At 55.5% G+C, this 13,463-nt stretch overlaps 3 protein-coding genes and 1 long non-coding RNA gene across 12 annotated transcripts in view; 1 reads left to right on the top strand and 3 right to left on the bottom strand.

The window, feature by feature from the left end:
- The window catches only part of LOC119120886 (B-cell receptor CD22-like), an 18,209-nt gene extending 13,316 nt beyond the window's left edge, over window positions 1–4,893 (top strand). For 2 of the 6 annotated variants that reach the window (XM_037248136.1, XM_037248160.1), the window contains 6 exons: window positions 2,929–3,189; window positions 3,321–3,575; window positions 3,664–3,748; window positions 3,961–3,985; window positions 4,254–4,426; window positions 4,588–4,893. In XM_037248136.1, coding sequence (XP_037104031.1) covers window positions 2,929–3,189; window positions 3,321–3,575; window positions 3,664–3,748; window positions 3,961–3,985; window positions 4,254–4,426; window positions 4,588–4,657 — 869 coding nt within the window. In that variant the 3' untranslated portion in view covers window positions 4,658–4,893. Of the gene's footprint in view, window positions 1–651; window positions 1,012–1,268; window positions 1,467–1,544; window positions 1,878–2,084; window positions 2,325–2,591; window positions 2,865–2,928; window positions 3,190–3,320; window positions 3,576–3,663; window positions 3,749–3,960; window positions 3,986–4,253; window positions 4,427–4,587 lie in introns of all 6 variants that reach the window. The other 4 variants (XM_037248128.1, XM_037248118.1, XM_037248152.1 and 1 more) reach the window with 4 other exon arrangements.
- LOC119120819 (complement C3-like) overlaps window positions 1–13,463 on the bottom strand; it is a 17,066-nt gene that overhangs the window by 1,467 nt on the left and 2,136 nt on the right. The window contains exons 8-45 of one of the 2 annotated variants that reach the window (XM_037248038.1): window positions 13,380–13,450; window positions 13,225–13,316; window positions 13,062–13,144; window positions 12,907–12,994; window positions 12,702–12,804; window positions 12,511–12,625; window positions 12,238–12,353; window positions 12,034–12,174; window positions 11,732–11,947; window positions 11,451–11,642; window positions 11,211–11,366; window positions 11,007–11,136; window positions 10,872–10,940; window positions 10,510–10,779; window positions 10,163–10,433; window positions 9,998–10,083; window positions 9,549–9,688; window positions 9,271–9,480; window positions 8,999–9,059; window positions 8,826–8,909; window positions 8,542–8,745; window positions 8,394–8,469; window positions 8,163–8,325; window positions 7,996–8,106; window positions 7,782–7,935; window positions 7,491–7,651; window positions 7,257–7,412; window positions 6,997–7,056; window positions 6,839–6,929; window positions 6,671–6,722; window positions 6,476–6,563; window positions 6,301–6,390; window positions 6,099–6,204; window positions 5,902–5,991; window positions 5,727–5,810; window positions 5,567–5,647; window positions 5,356–5,503; window positions 5,028–5,284 (exon numbers count right to left, since the gene is read on the bottom strand). In XM_037248038.1, coding sequence (XP_037103933.1) covers window positions 5,143–5,284; window positions 5,356–5,503; window positions 5,567–5,647; window positions 5,727–5,810; window positions 5,902–5,991; window positions 6,099–6,204; window positions 6,301–6,390; window positions 6,476–6,563; window positions 6,671–6,722; window positions 6,839–6,929; window positions 6,997–7,056; window positions 7,257–7,412; window positions 7,491–7,651; window positions 7,782–7,935; window positions 7,996–8,106; window positions 8,163–8,325; window positions 8,394–8,469; window positions 8,542–8,745; window positions 8,826–8,909; window positions 8,999–9,059; window positions 9,271–9,480; window positions 9,549–9,688; window positions 9,998–10,083; window positions 10,163–10,433; window positions 10,510–10,779; window positions 10,872–10,940; window positions 11,007–11,136; window positions 11,211–11,366; window positions 11,451–11,642; window positions 11,732–11,947; window positions 12,034–12,174; window positions 12,238–12,353; window positions 12,511–12,625; window positions 12,702–12,804; window positions 12,907–12,994; window positions 13,062–13,144; window positions 13,225–13,316; window positions 13,380–13,450 — 4,751 coding nt within the window. In that variant the 3' untranslated portion in view covers window positions 5,028–5,142. Of the gene's footprint in view, window positions 1–5,027; window positions 5,285–5,355; window positions 5,504–5,566; window positions 5,648–5,726; window positions 5,811–5,901; window positions 5,992–6,098; window positions 6,205–6,300; window positions 6,391–6,475; window positions 6,564–6,670; window positions 6,723–6,838; window positions 6,930–6,996; window positions 7,057–7,256; window positions 7,413–7,490; window positions 7,652–7,781; window positions 7,936–7,995; window positions 8,107–8,162; window positions 8,326–8,393; window positions 8,470–8,541; window positions 8,746–8,825; window positions 8,910–8,998; window positions 9,060–9,270; window positions 9,481–9,548; window positions 9,689–9,997; window positions 10,084–10,162; window positions 10,434–10,509; window positions 10,780–10,871; window positions 10,941–11,006; window positions 11,137–11,210; window positions 11,367–11,450; window positions 11,643–11,731; window positions 11,948–12,033; window positions 12,175–12,237; window positions 12,354–12,510; window positions 12,626–12,701; window positions 12,805–12,906; window positions 12,995–13,061; window positions 13,145–13,224; window positions 13,317–13,379; window positions 13,451–13,463 lie in introns of those variants that run through there. The other variant, XM_037248044.1, reaches the window with a different exon arrangement.
- On the bottom strand, window positions 337–2,140 carry LOC119121378. The gene is made up of 2 exons (XR_005097666.1): window positions 2,072–2,140; window positions 337–549 (listed from the first exon to the last, which is right to left on the bottom strand). It is a non-coding gene; the product is annotated as an uncharacterized LOC119121378 (long non-coding RNA).
- Window positions 4,070–13,463, bottom strand: part of ccdc130 (coiled-coil domain containing 130) — a 16,091-nt gene continuing 6,697 nt past the window's right edge. For all 3 annotated transcript variants that reach the window (XM_037248572.1, XM_037248580.1, XM_037248585.1), the window contains one exon: window positions 4,070–4,888. The gene's annotated coding sequence lies outside the window, so the exon portion shown is untranslated. The remainder of the gene's footprint in view (window positions 4,889–13,463) is intronic.

Consider the following 13,463-nt stretch of genomic DNA (forward strand, 5'->3'; position numbering starts at 1 on the left):
CATCGACTGTAATCCGGACCTGATCCGGCCACGTTCGGCAGCGCTAAAAACACCTTTGCCGGACATTTGCTCCGTCTGGATCTGATCTGGATTTACATTTTGAAAGGGCGACACGCTCTAACATTGAATTGGCATGGCTTTGCTTCCTTCCAGATGCCTAATCTGGATCAGATCTAGTTTCAAACACAATCCCAGCGATATTGTCTGTCAGCCGCCCGGCCCGGCCCGGCCCGGCGCGTCTTCAATCACTTCCAAATAGGTCATTGAGATTAGATTTGCTCCAAATGCGTTTGACGTGTAACATTTGCATGGCTTCGAAATAGTCGTCGGAACAAATTGTCTTTTCAAAAGTTTTCTTGGGCTTAATAAAAAGGAGCAGGAAACGTCGACCGCAGAGAGCAGAAGGAAGAAGCTTGCGCCCGTCTCACGGTGCGTCTCATTTTCTCACACTACAAAGTTGTGGTCGTGCATGTCAATGAGGCAAAGAGGAAGAAGCTCTGAGACGGACGGCCTCGTAGTCGCTGCGTGCCATGCTGGAGCAGAGCAGATCTGGATTCAAATATGGTTGCAGTTTTCAGTGCCCCCTCCCCAGAAGGAAAAAAAAAAAAAAAAACAGACCTTGATCCAAGAGTACATTTGCATGCTTTTCAGTGCTGGCGACGGATGGCTGGGGAGGGGACTACACTCTCGGCACCGTCTGTGGCCTGGAGGGAAGCACGGTGGAGCTCCAGTGCACCTTCCGGCACCCGACAACTGAAGAGGGCCGAAACATTTACACAACGGAGACTTGGTGGCACACCGAGACCAACTGGCCCTATGGAGGGCATCCCAAAGATTTGCGTTTGGACCCCCAATACTCCGGTCGAGTGCGCGTTGACTGCCAACAGAAGAAGTGCAAGTTGGTCATCCGGGAGCTGAGACAAAGCGACGCGGGCGAATACAGATTCAGATTCGTCACGTCAGGTGGAAGAGGCTACAGCGTCATTCCTGCAGTCACTCTGAGTGTCACCAGTAAGGATTCTTACGCCAATGAATGGAACGCGCGCGGCTTTTGGCGCAAAGGAGTCGGCATCCCTGCGGGAAACTCCCGCGAGGTCAAATGTGTGAGCGCCAGCCTGGAATGTCAGAAGGCAGAGCAAAGCTGTTGTGCGCTGCCCTGCTACTGCAGACAGTGCACACGCACGCGCGCAAAAGCGAAGCGGCTCGGCGGGAATGCTATAGAACACATTTACAATGAAATGGTTTGACACTCTTCTTAACTAATTCAGATCTCAGCGTACAAGCGACGACGAGCACACTCAAGTGTGAGAGCAAGTGCCCTCTGGGGGCTTCTCCTTCATTCATCTGGTACAAGAATGGAGAGGAAACCAAAGATGCGCCTACCCAATTCCACTATTATTCCAGCTCCCGAAACAGCTACGCATGTGCTCTACCAGACTATGAGCAGCTTGCATCTCCTCCCGTGTGTGAGTTAGCGACTCCCGCCGCTACGGTCCGTAGCACCTAGCTCCTTGCTAAAGCTAAAATGTTGTTCAATCTTGCAGGTGTGTCAAGTTACACCTCATGCTACAATGTGGTTTACGACAGCAGACGCATGTGCGCCCTCAAAGGCTCGACAGTGAACATCGGGTGCTCTTACAGCTCCTACAGCCAGGTCAAGTCCAATTTCTGGTACACAGACCAATCGCAACCTCGGGACCTTACGTCGGACGACCGCTATAAAGGTCGTGTCGAGTTCCCTCGATCAAGATATGGACGATTGACTCTGAGAATCAACAACGTGACGGAGAGCGATTCTGCTGAGTATCGCTTCAAATTCTACGCATCAGGTTTTGAATGGAAGGGTCGTTTGCCGGGAACCACTTTGACAGTCACAGGTAACAGTGAAAGGTAGCAGAGAACATTTACTGCAAAAACAAGGTGCAGGGCCACTTGAGGTTCTTGGCAACAAAAGTAAAGATGGAGATTTGGTTTCGGGGATGTGAGCAGGGGCAGAATTTGAACGCATTTCGCTTCTGTGATGCTCTTTCCAGCCCCTCTCCCTCTCTCCCATTGATTGCCATGCACGCACCTTTTGCCTCCAGCTGCGCAGGTGCAGGTGACAAACGTCACAGGTAGACGCGCATACGTCATCGCTCAGCTGGCGTGTCACACGACATGCAACCTGGAACCTCCTATGTCTTTTTGCTGGGTCGTGAATGGACACCCAAACGGCGACTGCGAGTCTTCCCAGACGGCCAAACCTCGGCAAATCCCTTTATATCCCGGAGACTACGTCACCTGTGGAGTGGAAAGAAATCCACTCAGCACCTCTTCTCGTCTGTGTGAGGGATTTTTATTTTTTACTCATTCTCTTCACTAAACCGGCCCACTGAGCAATTGATTGATTTATTGTCAATATCCATCCGTTTTCATGACCGACCGCTTCATCTTCATTATTTCCCTTGGTCACTTGGCATTGGGAGCAGCTCACTGTGCTCGAGTCATTACTGCCACCCGCAGGACAGCAATTGAACAGCATTACTGTCATGACTTGTCTACCCTCTACTGACTGACATTGTCTACCACCACCTTCTTCCCTCCTCGTTCAGATGCTCTGGCGGCCCCCTCGGTGTCCCCGAGTGACTTGGGTGATGGTATCTTGAAGGGTCAGCGGCTGACTCTGACCTGCACAGTCGACCCATTAGCATCATGTACATACGGGTGGTTTAAGGAGATCGGAAACTCAGGTCATCAAAAAGTGAGTGACGAAGCTGTCCTGGTCATCCGATCCATCGAGTCTTCAGACTCTGCGGAATATTTTTGTACTGTGGCAAATGAGCTGGGGGAGAAGCACTCCAAACGCATCAAAGTCAATGTGAAATGTAAGTACAGTACCTCACGTGCTGGTTTAGGACTCGTCTCGTTGAGGCCAATTCTGCTCCTCAGATCCTCCGGAGGACGTCGCTTTGGAGGGCATTCCATCAGCAGTCCCTTGGGAGGGCCAGTCTGTGAGTCTGAAGTGCAGCAGTGCCACTAATCCAAAGGCTCGCTACGCGTTTTACAAGGACAACGAACCGGTGGGCCGGGATCCGGGCGGATTTGTCAATTTCAGTTCTATCAGCCCTGAAGATGCCGGAAGCTTCCACTGCCAGGCCTGCAATGAATACGGATGCGTCAATTCTACAAAGGTTCTCCTAGACGTCGCATGTAAGTGGACAAAGTGGAGCTGGAGACTAGCTGAGTCAATCTCCAGACTTCAACCCTAGCGAGCGTGCCTTGTGTTGACGTTCCGATAAGCTTTTATGCCAACCCGTTCATCCAAAGCGTTTTCGCCCTAGACGGTCCTCGGCGGCCCAAGGTCTCAGCCACACCCTCGGGTTCTGTCGGCGTGGGCTCTTGGGTCAGCCTGACCTGCAGCAGTGATGCCAACCCCAGCGCTAGCTACATTTGGTACCACGAGAACGCTCCCATATCCAACATGACCGTCTTCAACATCAGCGACTACCGAGCGGAGCTCCACGGCGACTATTGCTGCCAAGCCTGGAACAGAGTGGGGAGCCGGAACGCCACACTGCGGCTCTCCACCGGGGCCAGTAAGTTACGGTTCTGTCGGTTCTGTTCTGCATTGCCAGCTTTGCTTTTCTTTTTTCTTTTCATAACTGCATTGTTCCGCTTGGTCAGGTCCACTGAAGGTGATGACGGTGGTTTGCGTGCTGGCTGGCTTGCTCCTTCTCTTCCTGATTCTTGGCACCGCCCTGCTGCTCAGGTGGGTTCCATTTTTTTGTACTTTATTTACATATGGTTAGGGAATTTTAAAAAAGTGTATTGAAAAGCCGATTTTAAAACGTGAACGTTTCTAAATTTAGGAAGAATACAAATGACAAAATAATGATCAGAATATAAAGTGAAAAAGATTTAGTTTCAAATGTTTTGTGGACAAAGGTGTTCATTTCATTTTGTGTTTGTTTGATATTTTAGGAAAAAGATGGCACCAGCAGCTCAGGTGAAAAAAAACTTGCATGATATCATCATGTAGTATATCTTATTTGGGTAGGACTAAAAATGTCAAAAATGTTCATGTTACTCAAGATTTTGTAACTCCATTTTGTCACAACAGTTGAAATACTTTAAGGGGAAAAAAAAGTCATGACACACTTTGAGATTTGAAATGAAAACACATGTATTTTGGAAGCTGTTAAAAAGACGTGAAAATGTTACGAAATTAGAAAAAAAAGGAGAAAAAGTGTAAACCTGATCCAAAATGTGCTCAGCCAAACGCAAGCGCAGAAGACAGCAGGGGCGGTCCGGACGAGCTGCTGTACTCCACGCTGGCTTTCTCCGAGCCCGACGCCATCTACTCCAACGTCGCCCGGGCCGAGAGGCGCCGGTGCGAGGATCGGGACGAGGGAGTGGAGTACAGTGCCGTCAACTGCCGCGCCTCCAGGTGACTTTCAATTTGGCTGAAAAATACTGAAATCTGCCACGGGTTCTGACAAAAAAAAAAATCCTCCTCAATAGACCTGCAAAAATATAACCGCTTCACCTTTCCCCCCAAATAATGGGGTGGTCATACCGGATGGTCTCTCTGGTTGTCTCCACCCGCAGGCCCAGGCCGGACGCTGGAGCGGACGCGTGCAGCGCGCTGTACAGCACCGTGCAGTCAAAGCGCATCTGACCCACCCACCCAAGCAAGCAAGCAAGCTTAGCCTTGGCAGCCAAAACGTCAAGCCAGATTCGGCTGTTTTTAAAGCCTTTCTAGATACAATATGAATACTGTCATCAATATTTTTCACCCCAGCCAGCCAAAAAAAATGGTTCTTCTTATGAGGGGGGGGAAAAAACATTTCAAGCTTTTAGGAAAAGTTGTCATTTAAAAAGATTTAAAGGTGCTGGGTTTTAAAGTGGTAAGTATTGGTGACTATTTGCATCTTTTCCCAAAAAACACGAAGTGACCGACGTGTGAGGTGAATGAGCGGCCGGCCCCCAATTTAACAGTCGGAGTGCGAGTCGGGGTGTGTGGACTTTTCATCGGCAAGCAATGATGGTTCTTGATGGGAGGCTTTTATTGTAGCGGATGTGTCCAAGTGCTCATTTGCCATTTTGAAGCGGCCGGCGGCACAAAAGTAAGACAAAAAAGTCCCGTTGACGCCGACGAGCGTCTCACAAGCGACACGCGTTGAGCGACAGCTCGGCGGCGGTGGCGGCCAGCTTGGCGCATTTGTCCCGCAGCGTTTCGCCGGCGCATTGGTCGGGCGACGGCCAGCGCTCCAGCCACGTGCCCGCCCCCAACGTGTACACCAAGCTGGCGAGGAGGCACAAACGTGCAGCGATTGGGTTTTCGGCCAACGCACGCTGGCGGTCAGGCGGACTTACCTGTCGTTGTCCGTGTCCACGTGCCAGCGCTCCTCCTTGGGTCCCATCAGCAGGTATTGGGAGCCCACCACCAGGGCCAAGCCGTCCCTGCAGCCGGCGTGGGACACAAAGGTCCTGCTCTGACCCGCCTTCACTCCCGCCTCCACGCCTGCAAGCGCACCGGCTAAGTGGTGTTCCTCAGCCCCCGCCCCCCCCCCGCCCTCCCACTCACCCAGTTTGACGACTCGTACTATCTCCAGCTCGTAGTTGTCGTAGTAGCTCTGCTGGACGCTCAAAACCTTGACCAGGAAAACTGACGGCAAACAAGGGGCAAAGGTGGCTTGTGATTCGGGGAGACGCTACCATTGTGCCTGGGAGTGTCTGGGAAGTACCGTGGTGCAGCGACTTGCAGGCAAAGGCCTCCCTTTCACCGGCACCAAAGCGCTGCTCGTCTCTTTTGGCCACACAGCAGTCGCCTGCGCAGACCAGTCCGCAAAAGGCTTAGCGGGTCGGCGAGCGCCGCCCTGCCCCGCCCCGTCTGGCGTTGCGAGCGGGCCTTTACTTTACCCTGCGTGCAGCGGCAGATGTTGTCCTTGCAGATGTGCGTCAGATGCTCCTGGTCCCGAGGGGGCTCGTAGGTCTTAGTGCAGCGCTGGTCTAACGCCGACAAATATTGGGATTTATTCGGGACATCATGAATGTAACAATTGCTTCGATTTGAAGTGAGAATAAGCGGCCGGCAGCTGAGCCGAGCCGTACCGTACCGGGGTTGTAGTACTCGTACACGGTGACCGAGGAGGGCTGCAGGAGGCCCACTTTGAAGTTCTGCTGGAGTCTGAAGATCAGGATTTCCGGTTCCTTGTGGGACACCTGAGCCCAGAAGAAGAGCACACCAAGTGAGCCCAGCCCGGCGCCGCGACCGGAAGGGACCGGGTCGGAGCGCCCGCTTCCGATTGGGCCGCGTACCTTGAAGAGGTGGATGAAGAGGGAGCCCCTGTCGCTGAGGTTGTCCACCATCTTGAAGTTGTTGATGTAGCGGTCCACCGAATTGGACAGCTGAAGGCAGTTTGGTGTGAGCGTCAGCAGTAGCAGCAATAATGCTAGCGCTCTTTCAAGAAGAAAAAAAAAAAAAGAGGTGTACCGTCTCCAGGTCCGAGTTTTCGGGGGTGAAGCCCGTGGGCAGGCTAACGTCCAGCACCACCATCCTGAGGTCGCTGGACCCTAACGCCCTGTGCCCAGCCGACACATTTGATCGCGTTGTCAGGAGCTGCTTTATCACGGCGTTGGCGTGTTTGGTTCTCCCGAGGTGCCGGAACCTTCCGACGGGGGCTCTCACCTGACTTTGATGGTCATCACGTAGGACTTCTCTACATCTGCTGGGGGCTTTTCTGTAGCATTTCAAAAAAAAGAGGTTGAATTGAATTGTTTGATGTAAGGCAGTTGTAAGCATGCTAACGCACGGGACCATCACACGGTAACATTTGAGTAGCGTAAAGCCGCTCACCGCTGGATTCCTCAAGGTGGACACTGAGCTCAAAGTTTTGGCAAGGTGTCTTTTGGTCCACCTCATGCAGCTGGTTGTAGTATGTCACCACCTGGAGTCACAAGTTGACAGATGCGTCGGCGGCAGCCACCTCGGCGTCGGCGGCAGCCACCTCTTACCTCCAGTATCCCCTGCCCGCTGCCTGTGGCCTCCACCGTCAGGTCCAGATTAGCCGGAAGCTGTGGAGAACCACACAAAGCAGGCTGGCTGAATAACACTGGAAGGCAAAATTGAAGGGAGCACTGAAAGGCCTTAGCACTAGTGCACCTGTGCTCTCCTGTTCAGTCCCGCCCCGCCCCGCCCTATCCTATCCTATCCTATCCTATCCTATCCTATCCTATCCTATCCTATCCTATCCTATCATGTTTGTGTTTCTCACCCGTGACGAGTGGGCGGCGTAGGCGGTCCTGGCGTCGAAATGGTACCGGACGTCTCGTCGGCCCGTCATCTTGACGTCCACGTTCAGGGTGAGGTCTCTGGTGACCCGAGACTTCATCAGGTACTCGGAGAGCGCCTGCAGCACTACCATGGTGGCCTGACGTCAAAGAGAAGAAAGAGTAGTTTGAAAGAAATGGCCGATGGAAACGATTACTGAGGAAAACGTAAGCCTTACCTGAGTAGAACCGTAGCCTCCGCCCAGCCTGCGCTGGCCGTTGATCCACTTGAAAACTTTGGCGGCCTCCGGCATGCGAGCCATCTTGACCAAGGCCAGCAAGGCGTAAGCGCTCGCCTCCAGCGAGAACAGATGATTGTGAGCGTCTGGCCAGTGGCTGCCTGCAGGCGGGCAAATCGGGCACTTGACGCTGGGGGACTTTTTTGGAATCCCAACACTGGGCCAATCCTCTCGCTAAACGTCTTCTAGCTTCATGACAATATGCTAATCACGGAAATCAAGCTTCCCAACCGTCGGGAGACGCCGCGAGGAGCTGTGCGACGGTGCGCTCGGGGTCTCTTCCTGCCGAGGCCAGCGCGTAGGAAGCGATGGCCACCGTGTACGGCCGCCGGCCTGACGTTGCCAGCGCCTTCCCCAGGAAGGCCGCTGCGCTGATGATGGCCTCCTGTAGGGGGCGAGCGCCGGCTTAGAGCGGCCTCTGAGCGAGTGAGCCAACGTGACCCACCTCCTGCAGACTTTGCTGGCTGCATTGGATTCCTGTCTGCTTGGCCTCGGCCAAGGCGATGAGGACAAACGCCGTCAGCGTGATCTCGGGGTCGTCGCCGCGCACGCCGCCCTAAAAGGACAGGAGACGTAAGAGCCTGGATTCCGAGCCTGGCCGGCGCATCTTACAGTCATGGTGGTACTGTAGACGGGGTTGTCCTCCACAAAGCGTCCGTCGGGCAATCGGAGCTTGTTGCGCACCAGGAAGCCCAGCGGGTCGCACACTTGCTGCGGGTCCACGCCGATGACCGAGTAGGCCATGGAGAACACCTTCACCACGTACGCCGTGATCCTGCGCGCCGCACAAGGATGTGCTTTGTCATTTTCCCATTAGGATGCGTACGCGCGGCCGCCCTGTACCAGGTGCTTGCGCCCTCCCTCCTGTAGGGGGGGTAGGAGCCTTCGCTCTTCTTGTAGACCAGCTGGTTCTTATAGCCTGAAGGCAACACCGAGAAGAAAGACATTGTGACGCCAGTCTGTCCGAGCAGAAGCCCCGCCCCCCGCGGACCTCTCCTGATGTATTTGAGGGCGTCGGCCTTGCGCTCCACCCCCACCGCCTCCCAGTCGTCCGTCTTCTCCAGGTAGACGGTGGCGATGAGCGGCAGCGTGATGGTGGCCAGGTTCTGCTCCACGCAGCCGCCCGGCATGCGGATCAGAGACGCCAGCGAGTCGTCGGCGATGGAGTTGTCGATGCTGTCGGCCAACACGTTCCCTGCGGGAGGAGGGAGGGAGAGGCTCCAGACGTCGCGTGGCCACAGTTGCCCCCCCCCCGTCCGCCGAGCGGCGCCTGACCTCGTACGTTGATGAAGGTTTCTGGCGTGGAGTTTGGCACCACGCCCTCCAGTTCCACCTTGCCCACCCGGACGCTCTGCTTACCTGTGTGAAAGGGACGACGCAAAAATCCAAAAAAGCTGTCCTTTTCAACAGCATTGGCAAATGGTCACGGGTGAGTGAAAGGCCCGCACCTCCTTCGGCCGCCGGGTTCAAGACGGCACTCCAGACTTTGGTCTTTTGGACGCCGTCCATCTGTTTGGGTGCAAATTGGGAACAGATTGAAAATGCAATCAAATAAACGGAGGTGCATCCTCTCCGAGGAATTCTCAGACATTTCGGAAAACAATTTGAATGGCCAAATTGTATTGGCTAGAATTGACGGCTAAATGTAGGAGGATGAGGTTGATCTCCGTGAATTGGAGTCAATGTGGAGAAACGATTTGCAGCCAAGCGGCTCGCTCACCACCACCCGCAGGAGTTTCTGCACGCGGTCTCCGCCCATGGAGTCCCGGGCCACCGCCATCACCTCGATGGGGAGGCGCCCCACCGCCAGGGGCATGATGGTGTAGGCCACCGCCTTGGACGTGCCCGCCGCCAGCGTGACTTCCTGAGTGTGGCGCTCACGGAAGGCCACGCTGCACATGCCTTCCGTCTTCATCAGCACCACCCGCACCTGCGGGGGGAGCGAGGGTCAGAGGCGAAAGCTTTTCCTTCTTCCTTCTAGACGGCGCCGAGACCTACGTGCAGCTCGTCGTCTCCGTAGTTGTGGATGACGGCTTTAATCTCCACCTGCTCGTTCCTGGCCACCGAGTACGGAAGCTTCAAGTCCACGAAGAAGCGCTTCCACGCCTTGATGTTGTACGGCTCGGCCACGCAGAAACCTGGCGGGCCGCGGGCAAATCCAACCAAAAAAATAAAGTCAGAATTCAGAGCGGAAATCATTCAATAATCACCATGGATAATGAGCAGGACAAACGGCATGAAATAAATAAGAAATGTTGAGGTGAACTTTCAGGACAGACTTCAAATTCCTGATCAAAATTGGCCCATTTTCCAAAAGCCATTCAGGAAACATCGGTATGAAATGAAGAAATTGTGAAATAATGCAAATGCCATTTTTAGAAAAACCAACAACAACATTGAGTATAGCCCAAACCCACGACGGGATTGAAACGAAGCCACGAGGTTACCGGTGTTTGGCGAGGAGCTGACGGCCAGGACGCCCCATTCGGTGATGCTGTCGGGCAGAGGCTGGCTCAGCTCGGCCGACGCCAACCTGACACGCGCGCAAGCGCAGGCTTTTCAGTAAACACCGCGTCAAAGCTCACGTTTGCTTTGCCGCCATTCCGGCTCACCCGTCAGCGTCGGCCTGATCGGGCAGCCGGACCTCGGTCCACAGCCACGACTCGTAGAAGCGAAAGCGCAGGTACACGTCCCGCTCCTCCAGGTACACCTCCTCCTCCTCCTCCAGGTACTCGTCGTCTCCCTCCTCAAAGCGCTCCGCTTGTTGGGTGAGGACTTGGGTCTCCTTGGCGATGGCGAATCCCCTGGCGTAAACCCTGGGCGACAAGGTCTTGTGGGCGTCGCTGTAGGCGACAACTTCCACCGTGCGCCTTCCTCCCCAATCTGCCAGAGTAAGTCAGTTAAGGAAGGAAGGAAGGAAGGAAGGAAGAAGACATGACAATCGCGAATGACGATTTACCAAAGATATCTCTGCCGAGGTGGAGGCGAGTGGGGACGGGTCGGGGGGTGGTGGTGGGCGGCAGCGGGGTGGTGGTGGGCAGCGCCGTGCTGGGCATCTCCGTGTCCAGCGCTTCGCCTCGGTAGCTGGCGCAGCAGAAGCGGAAGGCCCGGATGCACTCCCAGCCCTCGGTGATGTAGAGGGAGCGCCGCGTGCACGAGTACGGCATGCGCACGGCCCGAAGGCCGTCGTTGCAGCAGCGATGCGACAGCTTCTCCTTGTAGTGACTCTCTGAGAAGAGAAAAACACAAAAGAACACATTGGCACTGTCGAGAACGACCGCACAGGCGGTCAGAAAGGGGCGGGCAAGCAAGCAAACGCACCCAGCTGAGCTTTCCTCTGCAAAAGTTGAGCAGAGCGCCTCCTCCTGGTGCTGACGGGGCAGCGCAAGTCTGATGAGAGAGGCCAGTTGACGTGGTTAGCCTTGACCATTAGCCTGGCCGTGAGTGAGCCCTGACCTTTCCTGGTGTCGGTTCTGACTCCGGTGCTGGATGCGTAGAGCAGGCCGGCGTCCCCAAAGAGCCTCCTGGCGTCGCCGCCTCCCCCGCGGGTGCAGCCCAAGTCGCCTCGCTCCACCGTCTCCCACACCTGGGCGGCAAAAGCAGCAGATGGGTGACTTGATTCAGCCAGGCCCGACCCGACCCGACCTGAGCTGAGCTAACCTTGCTCTGCGTCAGTCGCTCCTTCTTGAGCAGAAACACAGAGTTGTCCACGGCCAGCAGGCTGACGCCGGCCCCCGGCGGGCCTCGGAGCCGCAGCCGCAAGTTCTTGCCCGGCGTGTAGTATGGCGGCCCGACGCCGACCGGGCCCACGCTCAGCTGGCGACAACATTTCACAAGACAAAATCTTTGAACGTTTTCTATCTTTGCTGTCGATTGGAAGGCGGGCCGTTGCCCACTTACATCCGGGAGGCAGGACGAGGTCACGTCCACCCAGATGGAGTCGGCCACCACCTCCTGGGTGGGCAGGCTGTAGAAGGCCACCACGCGGAAGGACGGCATCAAGTCGGCCGTCACCGCCACTCGCGCGCTGGTCACCAGCTGACCGCTCACGTCCACTCGCTGAGCTTCCACCAACCGGCCTTTGTTCATCACCTGGCCGGCCGGCCGGCCGGCCACAAACATCGCAATAGGAAAATTGCAAGTCAGAAAAGAAATGACGAGCGAGAAGGCTGGACTCGGACCAGGTAGCTGATGTGCTTGAGGTGTTGCCGGACGTTCTGCTCGGCCGTTTGGACGGTGAAGGTGAGAGCCAGCGTGTCGCCCGGAGACGCCGCGTTGCTGCTGCTGGAGATGTACAAGTAGTTGGGGCTGTGCGGGGAGAAGCTGGCGTACGGCGACAGGAGCATTTGGGCTTTGGCCTGCCGCCGGGCCCCGAGGTCGGCCTGCTGGGTCTCGGCCTGAAGGCGCAAACGCAACCGTCACGCCGTCCGTCTGAGGGCAAAAGCCCCAAAGCTGCCACTGGTGCCAGCTCCAAACTTCTTACCACCAGGGCTTGGCTGTGACTTTTGGGCATGTTGGCGGTGAGCCTGGCCGTGCCCGAGCTGACCATCACGGGATCCTGCAGGAGGTTGACCTTCACCGGGACGTTGCGGGCCGGGGAACCGTCGTGGTGGCTCACTTGGATCTGGACACGGGTGTACATTTTCACGCCGAGGTTCCGGGCCGATGAACGCAAAGACAAACTTACGGTGAAGTCAAAGGGGAGTCCCGGTTTGAAGTATTTGACCGTGTCTTTAAAGGTCAGGACGTAAGGAGAGTCGACAATCTTGATGCCCGTCTTCTCAGCTTCCACCAGGTCACTGCCTGCCCGTGGCCAAAAATAAAGTCCATCAACGCAAAGCGCTTCGTCAAATGTTAAAAGCTGAACATCTGGAGCTTGCGATCCGGTCTCCAAAAACCTCGAGCTGACCGAAACGCCGCAAAGTCTTCTTGGTTTCTCTGAAACCGTTGGCGTCCTTACCCGTCTTGGTGAGAACAGACGCTTTGACGTAGATGGAGTTCCCCAGCAAAGTCCCGACATCGGGGTAGGCCGCCTTCAGCTCGTCCACGCTCAGCTTGACCACGCCGCCCTCCAGCTAGATGGAATGGAGAAGGAGAACCTGAGCCGGACGCCGTTTTCGGCCCCCGTCCGGCTGGACCCGAGCCACTCACATTGGACACCTGCTTGACCGAAGGCAACCTTCTCATCTCCTTGTTGACGTTCAGGCCGAACGACACGTAGGCCGTCCCCTGAACCGGCTCCCCGTACAAGTACCTGCGACGGGATTGAGAGAATACACTTGGCATGGAGCGCCGCTTCGTGATTTGACGCAACAAGGGCGCCGCATTTCTCGCCAAAGGCGTTATTTGCGTGTACCTGGCCCAGACCTCCACCTCCAGTTCGTTGTCATCCAGTGTCAGGAAGGACTTGCTTGGCACCAAGGTCAGGTTGAAGGCAGGCAGCACTGCAGCGGAAGGCGCCCATCAAAAGCCGGGACCGACAACGGCGCTGGGAAAAGGCGGCGCACGTACCGTATTTCTTCACCTCAAAGTGGGAGGTGAAGGTGTTCTGCTGCCAGTGGTCCAACTTGGCAATCACCTTCCACATGCCCTCACTGCGGAGACATTTCGAGCCGTGACGCTTCTCTTAAGGAGTCTTGAGCGGATCTGGAGATTGCAATTTCAAACGACTTACTTGGCCATTTCCGTCAGGTAAAACGAGTCGGAAAAGATGCCGGAAGAAGCCCTGGTCCTCAGGACCTGCTTGAGCACCACTCCTTCCGGGTTCTGTCAGAAGCGCACAAATCAAACCCATTCTGCGGGCCCAGTTCACCCAGGCATTTTGCCCACCTGGATGTCGACGGTCAGAGAGCTGTTGGAAGCCTTGAAGGAGAGCGACGACACAAACGCCCGCAGGCGCACTGAGGAAGGCGC

This window comes from Syngnathus acus, chromosome 1 (genome assembly GCF_901709675.1).
Source record: "Syngnathus acus chromosome 1, fSynAcu1.2, whole genome shotgun sequence".
NCBI classification, from domain to species: Eukaryota; Metazoa; Chordata; class Actinopteri; order Syngnathiformes; family Syngnathidae; genus Syngnathus; species Syngnathus acus.